A 22807-nucleotide genomic window follows, 5' to 3' on the forward strand; every position below is an offset into this window, starting at 1 on the left:
CTGAATCCTCTTTTATCTATAAAAGTGCCTCTAAAAGAGGCTTAGAAGCCATCTGATTGGCTGAGAAGCTACATTTAAGACACTTTTATCGATAAAAAAAGGATTCAGAATATGGGCCTGAGAATTGCGGATTGAAGATTGAAACTTGACCAATTAGAATAAAGCAAACCAAGATCAAAATTTGTTGATTCGCAAAATTTGATCTTCAATCCGCAAAGCAAACAGTGAATAAACGTGTGAATCCAATGGTCCGTAAACATATCCATATCTGTAATCATAAACAAAATAGAATCGTGATTGGTCGTGATATATAGTGAGCGATTCCGATTGCCTACAGTACGATTGCACACAAACCAATCGATGATAAGAATTATCTAGTGAATTACCAGATCGAACCAATCATTACAATTTGTGGTCAATCGTACTGTCGGCAATCGGGATCCTCCCTGATATATATCACTACATAGATGTAATAAGCTTCAAGCCTTAAGAAATTGACCGATCACAGTCGACTATTCTCCTCAAATTTGATTATGATTAGTCAATTTCTTAAAGTTTAGGGTTTAAATCACCTATTGTAGATCGGGACTAAGGGTGCATTCCCACTGAGCGCGTCACGCGTCGCGTCGTCTGCTGCGTCACGAGTTAACCAATCAAATCGTTCCATTAAAACAAGTGCATCATGCGTCGCACGATGCACGTCATCCCAATTAGAGGATTTGATTAGTTAACTCGTGACGCAGGCAGACGACACGACGCGTGACGCGCTCAGTGGGAACTCAGCCTAACGCTCTATGCACAATGCCAGGCAACAGGCAATAGGAACAAGGAATAGGAATTCGGATTGGTCAATTATTTCTATTCCCTGTTCCTATTAGCTAATGCCTATTCCTATTGCCTGTTGCCTGGCATTGTGCATAGAGCGTAAGAATCAAATAGCATATTCGACTGGCTCTGGGTTAATCAGCCTACGTTTATTGGTCGAACAAGTATTTATAATATCTTTATGATTGGCTAGTAGAGACTTATGACGTCATTAATCGCTCTCGGAGCAATTAACCCAGGACCAGTCGAACACGCTAAAAGTGTGTTTTAGGCCCAGTTACATAACCTTCAGTTAATTTAATTGGCTAGTTATTTTATTGAACTTGATCAATCGCATTTGATATTAAAAAGAGTTAATCAGAATTAACCAATCACTATATTATTACTATAGGCTTAACCGATAGTTAAAATTAAACGGATGTTGTGGAACTTGGCCTTATTCATTGATTGCTTTGTGGACTAAAGATCAGATTTTGCAAATCAACAAATTTTGATCTTGATCTGTTTTATTCTAATTGGTCAAGTTTCAATCTTCAACCCGCAATTCTCAGGATACGAACCCATGCAACGAAATAGCGGAGCACGGAACAAGAGTGGAACCAATCACGAGCATTCCATATTTTTCGCTCGTAATTGCTTCTGCTCATAATTGATTCCGCTCTCGTTCCGGCTCCGCTATTCCGCTGAATGGGTTTGCACGCTCAGCCTCTAATCTATAGTCTGATATGGACATTGATGAGCTTATCAGAAATTATTGCTTCTGATTTATAATAAATATAAATTGTTAAAATATCTCAACGATAGTGAGCGCTTCTTCTTTTATATTTTGCTAAACAAGCAGATACCTACTTAGCTTTCATCATATTTTCAAGGCTGAATTCCGATTGGCTTGCAACTAATATAGAACTACCTTTAGTTGCGAGTTGATTTTAAAGGCCTTTGCAAGTAGAAAAGTTTTAACCGTAACCGTAAGGTCATAAGAGAACTGACCAATCACAGTCGATTATTCTTTGAATGCAAGGAGAATAATCAACTCTGATTGGTCAGTTTTCTTACGACCTTACGGTTACGGTTAAAATGTTTTTACGTGCAAAGGCCTTCACTTTTGTTGCGACAGCCAATCAGAAGCATCAATCAATAGCACCATCGATGCTTCTAATTGGCTATCGCAATAAGAATAGCGTCTGCGTGCGATCGGCTTGCAACTAAGATCTGTATAAAGATCGTAGAACGATCTTTATACAGAACTCACATCGCATTCGATATCTGATGTACGACGTCGATATCCAATAAGAGAATAGCTTTCCAATGGAGAATTGAATTCTATATTAGAAAACTGTTCTCCTATTGGATATCGGACGTCATACATCGGACATTGGACGCGGTGTGAATCCTGCATTAGTCCTGATCTACAATAGGTGTAGTAAGCTTTAAGTCTTAAGAAATTGATCAATCACAGTCAATTATTCTCCTCAAATTTAACTGTTATTGGTTAATTTCTTAAAGCTTAGGGCTTAAATCACCTATTGTACATCGGGACTTATGTAGAACGACCTTTAGTCGCACAATCGCAAATCGCAAAAAATTAGCCAATAGCATTATATTATTTCGTTCACAATGAAAACAAGAAATAGCAATTACTAAATTTCTTGGAACTTACGATTATATGATTAATATAAAATGACCTTAAGATGAATCAAGTATTAGATCTCGCACACTAGACGCGATATTCAATGAGAGTTTTACTTTAAATAGAAATGAGAGTTCTCATTGGATATCGCTTATCGTTCGTTGCGTTCAGTTTGCAAGACCCATAAGCGAAGTGAGCGATTGAAAAAATGATGCTAAAACTTTTTGGAAACGAACATATTTTGGATAGTTTAGAAAGTGCAGCACTAGTTCAGTTAAAAAGAACAGAACTGATACTGCCTGCGTTGTAATAGCGTGTGCTCTTTTTCTACAGTATACGTCACATAAACTATAGGTAAATGTGCACTGTGCGTATTAAGGAACACATCCATTATGCAGGCATTACGAGCACTTTGATGCTTCGTAAAAACATGTGTATAAAAACATTTTTGTTGTTAGGAGGCAAATTTTGTTACATGATTAATCGCGACAGGTCTTTTCCCAGAAAATTTTCGTACGCAACGTAATGATGCAAGAGCCAATCACCGGCCGTTACGAGCTTCTCATTAGCGGGAAAATGGAGGGTTGATTGGTTGGCGTGTGAGTCACGCGTTATCTCGTGGCGTTACTTCATGCGTGTCCGCCAATCTCGACAGGTTCGTGCAAGTTTCGGGAGGCCTCGTATACATCATGCGTATCTAGACAATTTAAAAACATGGCTACCATGTGAAGATAGATTGGTTGGTTTGCACGCTGTAAACAAGTTTGTGTTTGGTTTGTCAGATCAGTTTTGTTTTGCGCTGGCGGCCGGGCGAATTGCCGAGCAGCTGGAGCCCTCCTGAGATGCTGAAGCTGGACCAGGTATCCGCGAAAAGGTCCGAGTAGCTGTCGGGAGTGAAAGTCGCGCGAACTCGCGATAGCTCAAATTCTACGTTTCTCGCGGACTACTTTGACGTCCCGCTGCCTTCGCAGACCGTCCGCGAGAGTCATCGTACTGCCACGAACTGTCAACGTACGTCGCGGATGTAACAACGGTAATAACGCACGTTCGCGTCGCGTCGCTAAATAAATCAACGACACCTTTAGTCTCTAAGTCAAGCCTGAGAGCATTTGTGACCCACGCGTTTGTGTTGCAGGTACAGTCGAGGAGACTCCGAAAGGATTGTATGCGATAACTTATGTATGGGTTTTGTTTCATTTAGAGAAACACAATTGTCCAACAAGCACTCATGGATACCGCAGATTTTGATGCCATTATACGTCACCCTAGAACCATCATCCACATCGATGTTGACTGCTTCTACGCCCAAGTGGAGATGCTCAGGCATCCGGAATTCAAAGAGAAACCACTGGGTGTGCAGCAAAAGAACATAGTGGTCACCAGCAATTATCTGGCCAGGGAATATGGTATAAAGAAATGTATGCCGGTACAGGAGGCTTTGCGTCTCTGTCCAGGGCTGGCTTTGGTGAATGGAGAGGATCTGACCAACTATCGTCATTACTCCAGCAAAATATCAGAAATCTTACATCAATTTACACCACTGGTGGAGAGACTGGGTTTTGATGATAACTTTCTCGATGTATCATTGGTGGTGGAGAAGCATCTCAAACCACAGAATGACTCTGAACTCGACATGAGCAGCTCGAGCGCGGACGAGGAGCTGAAAGAATCAATCAGCAAGATATTCGGCCCGTCGGATGAGGAGTGTCCGTGTGGATGCCACATGCGCCTGATGGTCGCTTCTAGGTTGGCAGCTGAGATCAGAAGCCGTATTTTCCAAGAGCTGCATCTCACATGCAGCGTCGGGATAGCGCATAACAAGCTGTTAGCCAAGCTGGTTGGATCTCTGAATAAGCCGAATCAGCAGACGCTTGTCTTCCCATGCGGCGGCCCGATGTTGCTCTCCGCGGTAGGCTCGGTGTCCAAGATACCCGGGGTTGGGCAGAAGACCACGGAACTGCTGCTGTCGAATAACATCAGAACGGTGAACGATTTGCGCAGAATACCCCTGGAGAATCTGGAGCTGAAGATCGGCGTCGATTTAGCGAGGAAGCTGAAGGATAACGCTGAGGGTATCGACGATACGTCGGTGAAGCCGTCCGGAAAGAAGCAGTCGATCGGTCTGGAGGATGGATTCAAGAGCGTGTCGTTGGTAGCCGAGGTGGAGTCGCGATTAGGCGGGCTGCTGAGAAGACTCACGGAGATGGCGATGGAGGACGGCAGGATCCCCGTAGGCATGAAGGTCACCGTGAGGAAGCACGACCTGAACAAACCTACTTCCGGCAAGAGAGAGAGCAGGCAGTGCCCGCTGCCAAGACATCTCTTACCGTCCACGAAGAACGGCGTGTACGATCACAGCAAAATGCTGGTACTCGCCATGAAGCTGTTTCATCGCGCGGTCGACGTCTCCAAACCGTTCCATTTGACGTTGCTCGGAGTGGCGTTCACCAAGTTTGAGGAACAGTCCATCGGTAAGAGCATCACGTCTTTCTTACGCAAGCAAGTTGCCGTCCAGTCCGTCCTGGACATCACTTCCGAAGAAGGTATCTCGGATGTGAGTCTAGGCTCGCCGATGAGTATTAATCAAGATAGCAACGACGGTTCGGATCAGTCCCAGTCGGCTATGAGCGCGATGAACACTTCCGGGCCTTCGAGTCTCTCGTGCTCGCCGATCTCGAAGTTGCAGTGCATGGCGAGCCAGAACGCGGAGGATGAGCTGCAGAACGAAGTGGAGCCGTTGCAGAAAAAGACCAAGCTGGAGGTGTGGCTGAGCGGTCGGCGAGAGTCACCGAGCAACGAGATGGCCGACCTTGTGTTGGGCTCCGCGTCACCCATGCAGTGGTCGCCCACGGTAGACGCCACGGTCAAATCCCTGCCTATCGAGAGGAGAGAGGTCACGCGTTCCTGGCCCACCACCAGTAAACCCAAACCAAACAATATACTTAAATACTTCATAGCTAATAAGTGACCGAGCTCTATAGTCTAGTATCGAATATCGTCGCTTTTTTATATGCGTACGCTTGAATCGACAACATTAAATGCCAGCAGCCGTACGATAGGGAGAATAATTGTTAACTGCGCGTTTTAACGAAACAAAAGAGAGAACGAGAGAGAGAGAGAAAAGCATCAACGCGCGGTTGAGAATTATCGGGTACGACGAGTTTAGCTCTCGCATCACGCGAGTTTTATTGACGCCCTGGTCAAAGTGCATTTGCAAATTTTACGCGAAAAAACATGTACAGTATATATAGTTATGTGTTCACAGTTGCATTTATTACCTTCGTGTGCATTGTCGCTTTATTTGCATTATCATCAGGGACGATTAGTAAGAACGTAATGCGGTAAGATCACAGTAATTGCGTTCTTTTACTACATTTTCACCGCAAGCACGGTGCAAACTCTGTATGCTATTACGTACATGATTTTCACACACACACACACACACACACATGCGTAATAGTAAATTCTCCGTTTGTTTTGATACATGGTAAGACATACTCATTTTTCCATAAAGCGAATTTATATCACGAAGGGAACACTTTTACCTAAGACGTATTGTAAGAAGTTTTGTTACAAAAAAGTATATTGAATAAGTAAGGAAAACAGGGTGCACCTGAAATAGTAAGAAAGAAATTTTTTTTTTTTTTTTCTTATAAAACTGACGGTGTTCCTATTATTTTATGCGTAACTCTTTCGATTATTATTTGATTGTTCATATTATTTTGCTGTTAATCTTCTTAATAGACTATTTCTTTTTACCTATATTCTAATTAACTGCCAATAAAATTTGTTTAACAATATAGGTCGTTGGCAGTCGTTGAAATTTGGGAAAATTGCGCGAAGTTCCTTTAATTTTGTTTCCTCAAACCGTGTCGACGAACTTCAATGCAACAGGAAAAAAAAATTGTTCATCGCCGTCTCTAATCCGAGAAAATAGCCTATGGCAACGCTTCTCACGTGAGACAGTCTGCGTGCATAATTGAAACGAGGCGCTGACATTTGATGTTGTGTATGACTCGTGGTTTGAAAAAATAATTATATAATTTAACGTTTCCGCGCGCTCTAAAAGAAAGATTTCTATTTTTAGTACTATGTTGAATGTTATCTTGTGATCGAGGATTGTAATTGAGCTGCGCCGCCGACGAATACGAATTTCGATACCGTGCAAATATGGACGTAGAAGAAGCCGTTACGTCAATCGCCGTCTCTGCAATGGTGAGTCGCTAAGGCTCTTCGCAGCCGTGAATGTATAGCTAGGACTCTTCGCGCGTTTTCACGGTATCGAGTTCAAACTCCGTCGGTTCCGATCCCCGCTCTTACGATACTCATCTGTACCTTGAGAAAGAGAGAGCCGAAAAGATGGACCCAGTTCTTTTACTTCCGAGACACAGATATTTATATATATATTATATATATGCGTCGAGTATATATATTTCAGCGGGATACAACGCGCTGAGAACAAATACTCGGTTATCCCCGCCAGGGCCACTGGCGTGGAACTTCATTGAGATAAAGAGTAAATGAATAATTATATAGTATATAAACGTGTATATTATATTATGTAATTATCTGAGAAATGTACTAGACAATCATAAAGTTTTAATGCCGCTTCAGTATGGTACACGGTGATTGTCATATACAAGTACTATACGTACACACGCGCGAGATAGTTGATTATATATAGATATATATCTTCGAAACACACACAAACAAACGAACACATGCCAGAAACGCCGATCCATTACTGAGCGTGCGACACCGGACGTTCAACGATGAAAAAAATGCCGCAATTTTACTTTTTGCAGATACTTAAGGGACACACTTGTTGCGTGCGGGCGAGCGAAATCCGCAGGTGATAAACCGAAACATTGTAGCTTTTGTATTTACGAGACGGGGTATTCATTAAGATTCCTTACATTCTTTAAGAGAAGAGCGTAAGAGGGAAGGAAAGGAGAGAGAGAGAGAAAAAAAGGAAGAACGGAAGGAATGAGGAAGAAGTGATGGAGGGAAGCAACGATATGCGCAATAGAGATTACTTATATATTACCGAGCTTTTCTATTTTTATTTATTTACAACATAGGCGAGAAACGGTACTGTGTCTTGATTTTAAACCTCTGGTTGTGAATACATGCATATTTTATACGGACTTGTTCGCGGGGGAAATGCGCGTTGCGAAGTACACGCTCACTCGACGATGACGATGACAACGTCGTCATCATCGTTGTCGTTGTCGAGGTTGCGCTTGAACGCGGGACTTCGTGCTTGGAATGATAACGTGTCGAATGGCCGTTGTAATATTGCCGCTAGACGACGCTTCCGACTACGTGAATCCGATGTTGAAGGCGACTGGTTTGACTTTGACTTGTTTGAAAGTGACAACGCGACGTAACGCGGCTCGCATTGCCTCCGATTCCTTTCAATAAAGAAACTTCGAGTTGAACACGCCGCTGCGTCTCCATTCAACCTGCCATATAGCCTTTCTCCGTATTCCCTCGTAGCTAAGGAATCTTCATGATTTTCCTTTTTCCCCAGATATTACGTTTTTAATTCTGAGAAACAGTGATATGACCGCGCGATCGAATTAATTTTGCGCCACTCAAATTGATTGACAAGAAAGAAAATTGGCAATATTTGTAATGTATGCTTTTCATGATAATCTTGATATTGAAAACGTACGGGAGTGAGAGATGTCTTATCAATTTTCCGATGAGTTTTCCAACTAATTTTAATTAACCCAATTAATTTCGCCAACTGTGTTAATCGATCCACTGAAATTTTCACAGGCGAAACGCATAAACCGAAAACGAGCTCGCTATCGAGCCACTCGGCGAACGCAGCTGAGAGGCATGAAAACTATTACGAAGCTGCAGTAAATTTTTGTAAATACCCGCTATGTCGCATATCGTTTACCGTGAAATCAAATAGCCGTGCGAGCGATGCGACTGTGCGAAACGCAAAATCGTGTGATAACGTGCATCTCGTTTTCCACAATTTCGCGATACGAAGTAATGGCAATATCCTAAGTCTCCATTATATTACATTCTTTATTACAGGTTTTCCAGTTTTTTCGTTTTGTCAATGTATTTCGTACGAATTTTGTAACGTCTATGTTCTCTTACGTTGCGCATTTGATCATTTCAAGTATTCACGCAGCACCAAATTGATCTAAGGAACTTTTGAAAAAAAAATTTGATTTGTACACATGATATTACATGGAATATTCGACATTTAATACTCGCCAAAGGACACTGACTTCTTCTTTATCAAGGTAAGAACACCGGATTTAATCTCCATTGGTAACATTTTAATGACACGCTTTTTTTCACAACTTGATAGTAACCATCCGGTCATATATTTCCGCAGGTACTGACATATCACCCTCTACGTATCGCGTCGTACGTGAGATACATCGGAGTCAATATATTTTCTTTTCATGGACAGTATCTGACCTAAATTTAAATATACGACATTTACCTAATTGCTTCGTGAAGCACATTTGCCGGTATATAAAGACCGACACTGGACGAACCATCGTTTCAATTGGCATTAAACTTTTGGACCTGAGACCAAGCAAGAACGAGAGGTTTTGTTTTTCAATTAATTTCGTTATTTTGCTAAAAAAAAAAACATGTTATCAGTAGTCTATATCTTCGGCGTAATTGCTATACATGGATTATCAGGTAAAAATGTAAAATATGTTAAATATCTGAGTTTTTTTCTGATCTTATTCGTATTGTTACATTTTTAAAGAACTTTGACGGGATTTTATGTTAAAGTTTACTGAGTTACTAGAGAGCGTTAAAATATATAATGTTAAAAAATAAGTGTTAAAATATATAAAGCAAAATATCGATTTCCCGCGACATTACTGATAAAATCAACTTCGAATTACACAATAAAAACAGTTCTACATATTCTATGTAAGCGACAAGTTGTTATAATATGCTTCTATAATTGAACAGCCGAGACGCCCGATCAAAACCCAAAAATCGTAGGCGGTAGTGCGGCTAGTGAAGGACAATTCCCTTATCAAGCGTCCCTTCGTGTACGTAATCGACATTTTTGCGGCGGTTCCATCATAGGCGATCAATGGATCCTTACAGCTTCCCATTGTTTGGTCGGGTAAGTATTTCTCTAAAATGTGAATGTTACTTTGAATTTTGTCAAACTCAAGCGAGAATTAACTTCGGAAAATCACGCAAAAAAATAAGAATCGATTTTAAGCGCTTGAATTTTTACTATAATTTTGTAATAAATGTAAGCGGAGAGTTCCTTTTGCTACTACAGATACAATAAAACGCATATGTTGTCAAGGAATATTAAATAAATTTGTTTCTTTTATAGGACTTGCTACAGTGAAAATTTGAGCAATCGTAAAATTGATATTATGTTTAATAACTTCTCTATATATATAACGTTTTTATAATATATATTTAACAGTTTAAACGACACGGCCATCACCGTCGTGCTGGGCTCAACCACTTTGGACAAAGGTGGCGACGTGTACAATTCAGTGAAGAGAATAATACATCCTTTATATAGTTCCACCCTCATTTGGAACGACATCGGATTAGTCCAACTTAACAAGAATATTGTCTTTGGAGATAATATACAGAAAATCGCTCTGCCCACCCATAACTTCAACAAATCGAATTATCCGGCGATGCTGTCCGGATGGGGCACGACTGATGTAAGTACTTACAATTAATTAATTTAAAGGTAATTAATCATTCTGGGTCGATATATGAAGTGCAAAAAGTTTATTGTGTTCTTCAAAATTAATGAATTCACTATGTCGCTCGGCTCTGATTACTTTTTTCTTTTACTCGAAAAGAGTTTTTCTAAAGAATATCATGATTATTTGATTCCCTTTTAATTATTTGATGTGGATCGTTGCAGTATCCGGGCGAAACACCAAACGAACTGCAGCATCTCGAGCTGACAGTGATTGATCAAAAGGATTGTTTGAGCACCAGCTTTCGCGTCACCAACAATAATATCTGCACACTCAACAAAAAGGGCGAGGGAGCGTGTCACGTGAGTGTTTCAGCTCGACCGAGTATAAAAGTAGTTCTTTTCGCCGTGTGGAGTAATTTAATTTATCCGAAAATCAAATATCGAAAAGAATTTGTGTGAAGAAAAAATTGATGGTTCATGAAATCATCGAATTTATAATACAATATTTGCAACGTCAGATTGGAATTAACGCATTATTCGGATACGTGTGCGCAGGGTGACTCTGGTGGTCCTTTGGTGGCCGATGGTGAGCAGATCGGAGTAGTGTCTTGGGGAATACCCTGCGCTAAAGGACAACCGGACGTATTCACGCGAGTCTTCTCCTACATAAATTGGATCAATACGCATGTCAAATAAGCAAGCTATTAACAAGAAATCGCAGGATCTTCGGACTGACAATGAATGTATATCATGCCGAGGACTCAGTTTTTACCAACGTCCCGCACGGATAAACCAAACCTTCAATCGCGCTGCCATAAATTGTTTTATGGCAGCGGAAACTGACAGTTTAAGATCGGGAGAATCGTTATTCTTCGAAAAGCGCGCATTGGTTGCCGAATAACGAAGTTAACGATTATCTTATTTCACTACGGAAAAGTAGCAATAAATATTCACCGTTTTCAGTGCGCATGATGACCTTTTGTACCCAAATAACATGGTCTCAAGTTTTCCCACACGAGTATAGCACAAATATGTAATTGCTATCTCTTTTAATTAATCCTCGCATCAAGGGAGGCAATGCGAATGCGCAAAAAAAACATAAGGACGTGCGAGTTAAAGTACGGCGCATGTTTTATCGCGACTCAAGCGACAGCCGGTAACGCGATCTACATTAACTGGATATTTTTCAATTGCGCGTAATTGGCATTAGCATAATTTCAACAACGCCAGACGTTAAGTTGCACCGCGGCGAACTGAAGAATGGAGGTGAATAAAGATGCAACGCTTTGTACGTCCGCAGCGTATATGTCTATTTGTATCACAGTCTTCGTTTTAGGTAGACAGTGCTGCACCTGACAAATTAATAGAATCGCGAGACGAAGTCTAAAAAAGATTGGCATATTTGGGAAAAAAGAAAAAACACTGGCCAGCGCGGCCACGACGAACAAGTCATGCGCCGTGATCTCACCGATTAACGATCGGCGAATTTAAGGAACTAGCGCGAAATCTTGGCCGAAGATTTCGGTCAAGCTCCTAATGACCCACTTTGAGCGGCGCATGCTCGCGTTCGAGTGCATTCAACGTTGCTTCAAGGGTTAGAACGTCGCAGCACGTCGTAGCTGCCGCCGGACAGCAGGTGGTGGATTTCGCGCGCGAAAAATAGCGCGCCGAGAGGGAAATAAGAAAAAAACGTGGGCACGATCGATGTAGAATCAACGATCGTGCAACGCGAGGACCAAGCGATTAATAGTAGAGAGGATTGATGCGCGGCCGGACTCGCTACGTCTTCGAGGGTTCTAAGCCGAGGATACGGATCATCAGGCTTTGATCGGGCACCGTCATCGATGATCGCCGATGCCGCTCTTCTTCTGGAGTTACCCGATGATCCGCTTCAGAAACGTCCATGTCCGTTCCCGAAATTCGAAAGAGGTTCGCTCGCCGTGGAGTCTCTCTTCGAGGGTTGAAGAAGCTCTAGGCAAGTCTCTTCGAGATCTCGAGCGCTGTAAAATCAACTAACATTGGCGACAAATCAGACAAGTTATATCTTATTAGGAAACTTCATTAACACGGCATCAACTCCAGGTAACTTGGAGACTATGATATCCCAATTCGCCGAGGTCGACTCTCGCTCGCGCGCGAGCGAGCACCCTTGAGATCTCGAGTGCTGTTACTTGTAATTAATGAAAATTGGTGACAGATCAAAAGAGCTATATCTTGTTAGGAAACTTTATTAATACATCATCATCTCTAAATAACTTGGAGATTATGATATCTCCGTTCGCCGAGGTCGACTCTCGCGCGCGAGCGAGCACCCTTGAGCGCCGTTACTTGCGCCAGTTAAAATTGGCGACAGATCAGATGAGTTATATTTTATTAGGAAACTTTATTAAAATACGGCATCGTTTCCAAGTGACTTGAAGATGATGATATTCCGGTTTGCCAAGGCTGACTGTCTCGCGCGCGAGTATTAGATGATGGAAGAGGTCAACGTTCACGTGCACCGTGGCCGACCCGAATCGTGCGCGCTACGGATGCGAGGCACCGTCGTGTCGTCGTCCCGGTCGAGTCGGGGAAATTGCATGTTTCGCTGCGTCGCGGCGGCAACGCGCGCCGCGTGACCCAAATCGCGCGACGCGCGCGTGCGCGCGACTCGCACTCCCGAGGGTGTGTTTTCATCCCCGCTTCGCTGCGCGAAGACTAACATACACGTTCTCTCTTTCATTATCTCTCTCCCTCTCGTCGTCGTCGTCGTGGTCGTCGTCGTCGTCATCGCCGTTGTCAACTGGATCGTCGTGGTCGCCGCCTCGCAGTGCGAACGACGACAGCTGGTGCCGTGACACCTGCTGCAGCCCGGGAGATCGATATCCTTGTCCTTGTGCCATCCTGAGGCGGATAACTAAGAGGATCCATTGAGTGATCGCAATCATGTCTCGAACGGAACGACGACTCCTGTGAAACTTCGGCGCTTCGATCTTGAGTCGCGTGTGATGTGTGACGTCGTAAACACGGAAACGACGTTCTCAGGATCCAGTGAGTATCCTCGCGTACTTGCGCTCCCGGCGTCTTTCCGACGGATTCGCGGAAACTCGTCGAGTGTTTTGCCACGATCGAGCGACCAGCCGGCCGGCCGCTGTTCGTTTGCTTTTGTGCCTTTGCATCGTGACTCTGGTCGAGTGCGATTCTCATGAAAGGTGATGCGCTCTCTTTCCGTCCGTCTCTCGCTTCCTCGACGGATGGAATTCGTGTTCAGATGTGCGGAGAATACGCGCGAAACTGCGAGGATCTCGGCGAAGTATTCGCGGGAAGATATTTCCCGAAGTTCGTGTGCGAAGTGAATGAACGTTGCGGTAACGAGGAAGCTGCAAAATCGAAGAACGCAGGAGTTCGATCTATCTTTTTACTTCTATCTATCTCTCTCTCTTTCTCATCGTTGGGAGCACGGAAGTTCGCGCGTTATCATTAGTAATAACAACACACTTCGACATTGGTCGAGTTTTTTAATTTATTGATGGATCCATCGCATGATGCGCAAATGCAATGTTTCGCTGTATTTACGCATCATGCGATGGATCCATTGATGAATTAAGAAACTCGCCTATTGTCGCATGCGCGTGTTTGAAAAACGCGTAATTCGTACGGAGATTCGCAGATAAAGTACGAGAGCGCGTCAGGTGTTTCGCTCGTGAGAACATTCATACTCGCATTGTTTATCAGCTCCGGCACAGACCAGAGGGGTTAATGCACCGGCGAACTAACGTGTCATCGAGATAGAGCCTCTCGCAAAGCTTTGATATCGCGTTGATACGGTTTCTCGGTTTCGCGACATGACGGTCTGTTCCTGTGTTTACGTTGCTTCCATGACTTGTGTTTACGTCCCTCTCCCGCACGTGAACGTGCGCGCATACGTGTGCTCGAATTGTGCGCGGTATCGACCTCAGGTGGAAACTCCAGGAGAGATCTTTTTGTGTATAAAATAATAAACGTATTTGGTCAAGTCCGAGTCGCGAAAGTTTCCACGCGAAAACCTACGCGCGTCGTCACACATTAGCAGTTTGACGACCCGTTATGAAACGATAAAAGCCCAATTAAGATAAGGGTTTCTCGTGAAATTATTTATGGAAGCGCTTCGAAGATGCGTCAAACATGAAAACATGGACACGTCGCGTGATTAATCGACACGGACAATGTATCTATCTAATTAATCCGGCAATTGATTTTGGACGTACAAAAACTTAATACTTAAAAATTCTCTTATATATAATCACACAATTTTATGTATGTTTTGTGCGAGTCTATGAAATAAAATTCTTCTTTTTGCATGGCAAATGCCGACATAAATTCTATTTTGTTCAGGTGACTGGTGCAATTATTGGAAAATCAAGGGATTGCTGCATTCTCAACTTTGTTCGTGGATGCAGCAGAACAAATGAATGGAAATATGACTATGTAAAATCATTCTTGGCTAGCAAGAACTCGGACCGTGCGTTTAGAAGTAATCGGAGATCTGCTATTATCAAAGGAAGCTTCATGAGCTGCTGCCCTTTTATGTGAGTTTCTCATATTTACATTTTATCTTTATTCTCTTGCAGCTTTCATTTGCAAGATTCTTACAAACACGGTCTGATTATTAGAAAATTTATACACGTCTCTATATATCGATTCATATTTATACTCTCTCGTTTCTATTTTATGAGCGACTTCACCTTAATTAATAATCTAGTCAAACATACTGGACTTCAGAGACTTTTTGCGCACGACTCTACATGTGCACACATGCTGATTACAAGTTAAGCGCAAACACGCTGGTCGCTGCACCTCTCGGGACTACGCAGTGGAGAATTCGCGGATCTGCAATACGCGTATTTCTTTATGCCGTTGCTTTTGCATTCACGGTGCGTAGCCCGTCTCTCTCTTTCTCTCTCTCTCTCTCTTTCCCTCGCGTTCTCTCCGGCGCGAGTCTCGCGCAGCTGGCGCCGCGGCATCGCAACTAATTTTCAGGAGCGTACAGTACTGAATTAAATCCCAATTAAAACGAGAACATCGAGATCACTCGTGACGAAACTTCCCGCGGCTTCGAAATGTAAGGCAGAAGGTCGTGACGAAACCGAGATAACTCCCGATCCCCGCAGAGGATCTGCGCGCTCGCCACGAAGAGCCGGGGGATGCTCCGAAAGAAATTCCGAAGTAACGCGACACCCACGCACACTACGTCACTGTCGTTGGCGCCGGCTGCAGCCGCGGGCGACGAACGTGCGCGCAGCCACGCGCAGCAGCTCAGCTGTATGTACGTGAATGCGAGTCGCGCTCCGCAGCTGATGCGGCCCGTCGCCGCCGCGTCGTGGTGTTCCGTTTAGAAAAATGCGCCGCGTCGAGATTCGACGCCGTCGTCGTCGACCCCGCGATCTGCGCTAACGTTCTTGACCGTCATCGTCTTCCTAGTCTTCCTAATAGAGTCGTACCCCTCGGTCCCGTCTTCGACCGCGCGAAGCGTCCCGCTGCCGGGAAAATCGGACTCGGCTAGATGAGGGCAACGTCGTTAAATTAATCGGTGATGCGGTCGGTAGAATTGAACGCGGTGTGTGGGCTAATAGATCACTCTTTCGCGCGCGCCCGAACAATGGACCGTGAGGAGGAGGAGGAGGAGCAGCAGCGACGGTAGAACAAAGGGCGACCGGACTTGCGGATCCTCCGGCTGTGCATTACCCGTGCATCCCGGCGGCGCGGCTGCATTTATTTATACGCTGGGAGATTTATACCCGCTGGGAGATGCGCGGACGTTAGCGTGGAAGACGCTTCGCGCGACCTGGACGCGCGATTCTAAGCGAGGATTCTTCTTGTCTGGCGAGGTCGTGTCGATTCGGTCGGAGCGCGGGGTTGTCTATCGCAATTCGGTGACGGCGTTGCGTTTTTCTTCTGCGGCTTGACGACAGCGCGGGGGTGACGCTCGCGAGACAGAGAGAGAGAAAGAGCGACGCAAGATGCACTTTGTGGTCTTTGATTTCTTTGGGACTTGTGCGGAGCATCCCCGCAGCGCGCGATAAGGCTGGAGTACATATTCACGCGGATGATAAAACGTGCGTTAAATAGATAGAGTGGCGTCCAGGATACAGCCATTATGGAGGCTTTGCGCCTGGCTATACAGTGAGTGCTTCTTTTACGGCGGATGCACTCGGTTTGAGTGTTTTTTTTTTCCTATTATGCATAACGCGCGTGTAGTTTTCTCATACGACTTATGATGATTCAAATAAACTTTCAAATAGCAGATTATGGAGTGATCTTAGATATGTTTAAAATTTAATACAGCATATTTAAAAATATAACAAATATTTAAAATTTATAAATTTATGTATATAAATAAAGAAATATACAGATGTATGATTTGTAAAATTAAAGCAAATAATGTGCTTAACAAATTTGTATGTTTATTTTTAATCTTATATACTTTAATTTATATAATGTTTTTTTCTCATATGAATATGTTAGGTCTGTTTAGCATTATTTCTTAATATTCTTCTGTCTGGTTGATGTTGATCTTTACTGACAAGTTTTTCTTTCTTGTAGGACGCGGCTTGGGGAGAGGATGGTCAGCATGAGTTCAATGCTCGTGGAGACAGTCAGCATAAATTATGAAGATTTCAATGAGAGTTTTCTAACATGTGGCACCTGTCTCTGTGTTTACGATGGCAGTGAACATACACCTAAATTGTTACCATGTTCACACACGGTACAGTTTATACAAGTATAAAGTAGTAAACTATGTGTCATATGAGGGTTTTGATAAAAATTATATATGTACTTTATAGATTCATCATATCTTATTGAGAACAAAATGAAGTTTATTAATCTTATAATCTTATATATATCTTATTGATCTCATATCTGTGTTCATGTTGCAGGTATGTCTGCATTGTCTGACAAGAATTGCTGCATCTCAAACACGAGAAACAGGGGCGTTCAGATGTCCTATTTGTAGAGAATTAATAACAATCCCCCGCGGAGGAGTATCCGCGCTGCCGCCGAGTTTTCTCGTGAACCAACTTCTGGACCTCATGTCCCGACAAAGACGAGAGGTATGGATAAACAAAACGTAAAGAGAAATAGGTTCTCATTTGAATAAAATTTCTAATATTGCCACTATTTCCTACTCTTCATTACAGGTCATTCCAAAGTGTTCAGTTCATATAAATCAGGAATTATTATTTTGCGAAACTTGCGACACGGTATTTTGTACGGTATGCACGGGCGGGACTCACGCGGGGACATCACCTGGATGCACGGAACACACTATTATCCCGTTCAGCATCGCGATCAAACGAATGTCCGAGATACTGCTTTATAAAGCCAACGAGTGTATATCAAAGGTGAAAATTAGTTCTTTTTAACCGAACGGCGAGGAATCACTATCGGTGATCATAGCATCAGACATTGCTCAATCTTTAATGAGTCAAGAGTTGCGCCGTTTAGTTAACACAGGCACAAGATTCCGTGAGCACGGAGCTGCAGCGTTTGGAAGCCTCCACGGAGAGATGTCTGAACGCAGTGGACACGGAGTTCGCAGAGATCATCGCCAAGATAGAGAGACGCCGGTCAGAGCTGCAGGCTGCTGTGACCGCTGCTGCACGCGACAAGAAACACGTGCTTGAGGAGCAGCACTCCCTTATCGAGGCGGAGAAGAGCAAGGTGGAGAGAGAATGCGAAGGACTGCAATATCAGGTAAAGGGTAATAATATAGAAGAAGGGATCATAGATGTACATAGTATTGCTTCCCTCGTCGCCTTTCACAATGGGATATCCGATCTTTAAGGTCGAGGTCCGGAATATTACCCAACGTATTAACAGCCTGTCCGATCAGCTCGACGCGGCGACCGCCCTCAGCGAGCCCAAGGAGAATGCCTTTATCACGGTCGAATTCAATCATAACGACGCTCTCTCGCAGTTAGAGCAAGCACTGACTAACTTAGGACGAGTACGTTCTAGTACAACATTACCAGGTACCATAAGGATTGATAGTGTAGTAAAATACACGCTTTAGGTCACTCGTTCATCAATTATTTGTTGATATTGTCTCAACAAACCGATTACGCTACGTGAAACGATAACATTGAAGATTAAGTCATCTGATCCGTCGCTGTCATTGTATTGAGTTATGACATCAGAAATGAGAAGTTGCACAATGTAGACAGAGTCATCGATTAATATCAGGAATGACTACTACTCCCAATACCAGCGATAGAATGCGGGAACGTGCTGCGTTTCAATTTACTTCTGTAATGATAATCTAATGCCTACAGCAACGGATCAGATATCGCGAGAGCGATGCGACGTATTTTTTATACGTATTTTCATACCCTGCGTCAGGTTTATGTCGAGCCAGGATGAAGGATCTGGCGATAGTGAAGCTACAAGCGACCGTCATAGTCGAAACGGTGGATTATCATGGCCATCCGCGGAATGTAGGCGGTGATCTTATCGGCGCCGAGCTGACGCTCACAGATAACATCCACGTGGAAAATCAAAGCGCTCCCATCGAGACTGAGGTGAAGGATCTGGAGAACGGAACTTATGAGATTTACTTCCGTCCGCCGATCGCGAGCCGATACGTCTTGAAGGTGTCGGTCTTTGAACGTCCTATAAAAGATTATCCGTTATTCTTCGACGCGACCGAACATAATGAGCCGATCAAGATATACGGGAGACGCGGCAATGGGAAGGACGAATTCCATCAACCAGTCTCGGTCGCAGTGGATGACGAAGGGATGATCTATATTTTGGATACTGGAAATTCTCGCATCAAGGTGAGTTTGCGACAATATAGTAGTTGGCGTATTAATTATTGATAATTATTGAGATAAATTATTGTGTGTACTGTGACATTTCTTTCCAAGAACTAAAATAGTTAAATTGTAATAAAAATATGTATCTTTGCTTTTATACGGTGAAATCATTTTTCCTAATTCAAGAATTTTGTTTTTATTGTTTCAGGTACTCAATTGTGATCTAGAGTTTCAAAGACACATCAACAATGAAGGCTTGGAGGGCCGTAGTTGCACGGGAATATGTATTTCTCAGCAGGGTCTCGTAGTCGTTAACTGGCGAACGCGAACGATTACGGAGATGACTTCGTTAGGTGACACAATTCGATCCTTTTCGCATAACGCGTTTCAAGTTAGTAACTTGTACTGTTCTTTACAGAAAATGACAGAAGCAGTTATTAATCATGAGACACTGTCTGCTTTCAGGAACCGATAGACATTGCAGTGGACAAGAGTTACGGACATATACTCGTCGCTGACAATGGCCAAAGTTGTGTGTTTGTATTTGACTCAGACGGCAAGATACTATTTCAGGTAAATATTAATGTTTTATATTAATTTATATATAGTATTTATACTGAGTATCCCGAATCTTTATAGGATCTCTCAGATTCCTCAGATTTTTTTATATGAATATTTTAAGTATGTGACAATAATCGTACAATAATCCCTCGTATGAAACTTGAACAGGTCGGTAAGAGAGGCACGTTTAAGCTGATCAGTTCCGTCACTGTTGGCCCTGACGGTGAGATTTTAGTTGCCGACAGCAGAATTCAGGTGTTTTCTGCGAAAGGAGATTTCTCTGAAGAAATATATTCTGAGGGAAAGGGTAAGTTTCATCAGAACAAGAGTTGGAGGGTTATTTAGTTAAATACAGTGCTAAATCTGCAGTCAAACTACAGATATTAGTGTTTATATATTAATTTATTTAGTGTTTATATATTAATTTATTTAGTGTTTATATATTAATTTATTTAGTGTTTATATATTAATTTATTTAGTGTTTATATATATAGTGTTTATATAGATTTATATAGTGTTTATATATTGATTTATATAGTGTTTATATATTGATTTATGTGTGCGACAGGAAAAGGCATTTACGGAGGAATAGCCGTAGATGCAGACGGCAAGGTACTCGGTACCCGAACGGACAAGGGTCGTAGCATAATACAAGTATTGAAGCTAGGTGGAGGAAATATCTTAACCGAAATCGATTCTCACAGCTCGAAATTACGACGTCCTGCAGGCATAGCCATACTACCGAACAATCACCTAGTAGTGGTGGACCTGGGCAATGATTGTATAAAGAAATACAGGTATTGGTAAAGAAAAGTCGTTCGTTCGAGTATCAAAATTCGGTCGCGAGTGGGGAGAAAGTCCATTGCGAACATACCAAATGTGTCAATCTAATTTAAAATTATTTATTCATATTTTCTTTTGTGGAACTTGTAGCTGTAACGTTGCGTATTTTGTGATGGATATAATGCCTGTTTTTTATAAATTTTTATATATAGTTTATAAATTATGCAGCAGGAAAAGTGTGGGGCGAAATAATAATAACAAAGAGGAAATGTGAATTTTCATTAGGCAATATATATTGCTGCATTGCTGTTGTATTACGATTTACGCTTCGCCTTTATTATTTCTAAAATTTTGTTTCAACTTTTTGTGTTCAACCTCACTTTCTCTCTCGTTCCTCGCGTAGATACATTATGAATATACAACTGTTTTACCGCGCATACAAAACAGAGTCATCCGGAATGCTCAGTACTTACTGTACGTATACTTTAATATTTTATAACCGTTTAAGTCATCGCGCGATTAATATTTAATCGTTTTAATGCGTAAAACAACTCTGTTTTGTCGCTGACTAATAATAATATACCGCGGACAACGAGAGATTCGCTCCCTCCTAGTTTTGTCAAATTTTATAAGAGACTTTCGTTATTTTCGATCTTTCGTTATTGAATTCATTTAATTTCTATTGATATCCAAAGATCTGTTCATTGTTTTTGGTTCGCAAAAGCACAGACTTTGAAGATAAGATTGGGTTGAAATCCGCACGAGCAAACGTTCGTCCGATGGAATATGAACAGTTCAATTAAAGAAATAGAATTAAACAAGCTGGTCTCTCTTGTCTTATCTCAGATAAAATTTTTTTTAATTAGCTCGATCAAATTAAACAAGGAGGCGTCGAATCACTGTTCGCGGCTATGTACTGTTACTATATAGAAGTTGTACGCATATACACACTGCCGTTCCATGTTCATTTACACCATAGTCACGATAAAATACGTCACGTAATATAAAATCAATCACATGTAAATAAATCACCTAAAATACCATAATCTTGAGATCATACGGACGTTTTATCAAATTTGGAACTTTCTGTATTTTTTAACATTTCTGTCCACACTCATTAAATTCGTTCTATTCTGCTGTTTCACGCATTCGATTTCATATCTGTCGATTTATTCAGTGCAATTGAAAAGAACTGAGTTTCTCGTTATCTGCTTTTTATTTGACCTCACTTTTTCTATTTTCTTTTCTTTTCGTCTCACGAATCTTGAGGTATTTACAACTCGCAGGAGATTTTTCGTTTTCCTAACAGACATGAAATTTAAGTTACTCAACTTTGGCACTACGTGATTTTTTAATTAAGCAAAGCGTAAATTATACACTTAGTGTAAGATAACTAGAAAGTATATTAAGAATTGTACATATATTTTTTCAGTATTATCATAAATCTCTATAAAATTGGCAACATGGTTTCTTTACACAAGTATCTTCGAAATTGTCTGTAAAACATGATTCTCAATAATGGCAACAAAATGCACTTCTCAGGAGGCCTATGCAGAATCATTCGTCGCGATCGAATCGCTCGCTGTTTATCACGACGACGACGACGCGATACCCCAATTTTTGTAAATTTTATCGTGCACGTGATTTCATTGTTGAGAGACATGTTTTATGATGTACATTATTCGGCTTAAGTTACTGAATAAATCACACGAAGGACTGGCACGAATATACTAGCAAACAGGATTTACCGTATCGCGCAATCACTTCCTCATACATCCGCAGGTATTTAACGGCCGTCTAAAGACTATGGTTGTAATCATGAAAAGTGTTAATGATATCATCATGATGCATATCTACTTATTCTTTGATACTTATTGCTCGACCGAAAGTGATAAACTTACACACGTGTATTAATGGCTCCTCTGTTTCGTTTTCAGCGAGAGGTTCTCTCTCTCGTGTAATATTTATACATATTCGCGCAACCATCAATCTTTATGCACATAATCGCAACCTCGATATTTATGCCATTATCTTATTTTTTTACGTAGATTGTACAGTTATATTTCATAGAGTCACAGTCGTCTCAATGTTGACGAAAGAGAGAGACATCCCTGTGCTGATGAAAAACATGTTAGAAAAATCGTCTGTAGGATACACACGAGGTTCAAGTTGAGACGCAAGATGGACAACAATGAGTTCTGCAATCTGTATCATCGCAGTGTCCCCCAGTAGTAACTCTCTCCGTTTTCCTTCTCTTTTTAGACTGTATCGCGGATACAACATTCCTCACGAACTGCTTCGCAGAGTGATCTATCGTAGGCTACGCTGCATATCGCTTGTATGCATGTACGAAACACGACGAGTCACTACGAAACGCATTATCACGTTAGTCCTTAGCGCGAAAAGCATGACAGTGCCTTTATTGAGAAGATACGGTTTATCTATTGTGACAATTGATTATATAGCTTTCTTTTCTTCAGACCGCGATTCACGTGCGCTTTCAACACTTTGGCCGCCACGACGATTGTACGCGAATCGTGTCTGTATCTCCTTGAA

At 42.1% G+C, this 22807-nt stretch overlaps 3 protein-coding genes across 5 annotated transcripts; all 3 read left to right on the top strand.

Moving 5' to 3' along the window:
* Positions 1–3113: 3113 nt before the first annotated feature.
* LOC116847716 (DNA polymerase iota) lies at positions 3114–7896 on the top strand. The gene is made up of 2 exons (XM_032823017.1): positions 3114–3488; positions 3591–7896. The coding sequence occupies exon 2, from the start codon at positions 3684–3686 to the stop codon at positions 5421–5423; it is 1740 nt and encodes a 579-aa protein (XP_032678908.1). The 5' UTR covers positions 3114–3488; positions 3591–3683; the 3' UTR covers positions 5424–7896.
* Positions 7897–8503: 607 nt separating this feature from the next.
* On the top strand, positions 8504–11095 carry LOC116847741 (chymotrypsin-2-like). The gene is made up of 6 exons (XM_032823058.1): positions 8504–8724; positions 8820–9136; positions 9419–9578; positions 9897–10146; positions 10356–10493; positions 10689–11095. The coding sequence occupies exons 2-6, from the start codon at positions 9085–9087 to the stop codon at positions 10827–10829; spliced, it is 741 nt and encodes a 246-aa protein (XP_032678949.1). The 5' UTR covers positions 8504–8724; positions 8820–9084; the 3' UTR covers positions 10830–11095.
* Positions 11096–12849: 1754 nt separating this feature from the next.
* On the top strand, positions 12850–21734 carry LOC116847686 (tripartite motif-containing protein 2-like). 3 transcript variants are annotated; one of them, XM_032822972.1, is made up of 13 exons: positions 12850–13163; positions 14487–14680; positions 14854–15025; positions 16695–16857; positions 17030–17203; positions 17291–17494; positions 17598–17846; positions 17938–18124; positions 18492–18928; positions 19116–19298; positions 19373–19480; positions 19637–19775; positions 20037–21734. In XM_032822972.1, exons 3-13 carry the CDS (start codon positions 15003–15005, stop codon positions 20273–20275), a joined length of 2106 nt encoding a protein of 701 aa, XP_032678863.1. In that variant the 5' UTR covers positions 12850–13163; positions 14487–14680; positions 14854–15002; the 3' UTR covers positions 20276–21734. The 3 variants fall into 3 exon arrangements, with proteins under 3 accessions (XP_032678863.1, XP_032678846.1, XP_032678854.1); XM_032822955.1 differs by lacking the exons at positions 12850–13163; positions 14854–15025 and adding an exon at positions 13369–13515; XM_032822963.1 differs by lacking the exons at positions 12850–13163; positions 14487–14680; positions 14854–15025 and adding an exon at positions 15385–16274.
* The last annotated feature ends 1073 nt before the right edge of the window (positions 21735–22807 follow it).

The sequence above is a fragment of the Odontomachus brunneus genome, unplaced genomic scaffold (assembly GCF_010583005.1).
Source record: "Odontomachus brunneus isolate Ranch 3 - 2012 unplaced genomic scaffold, Obru_v1 Obru_scaffold_004, whole genome shotgun sequence".
Taxonomy (NCBI): domain Eukaryota; kingdom Metazoa; phylum Arthropoda; class Insecta; order Hymenoptera; family Formicidae; genus Odontomachus; species Odontomachus brunneus.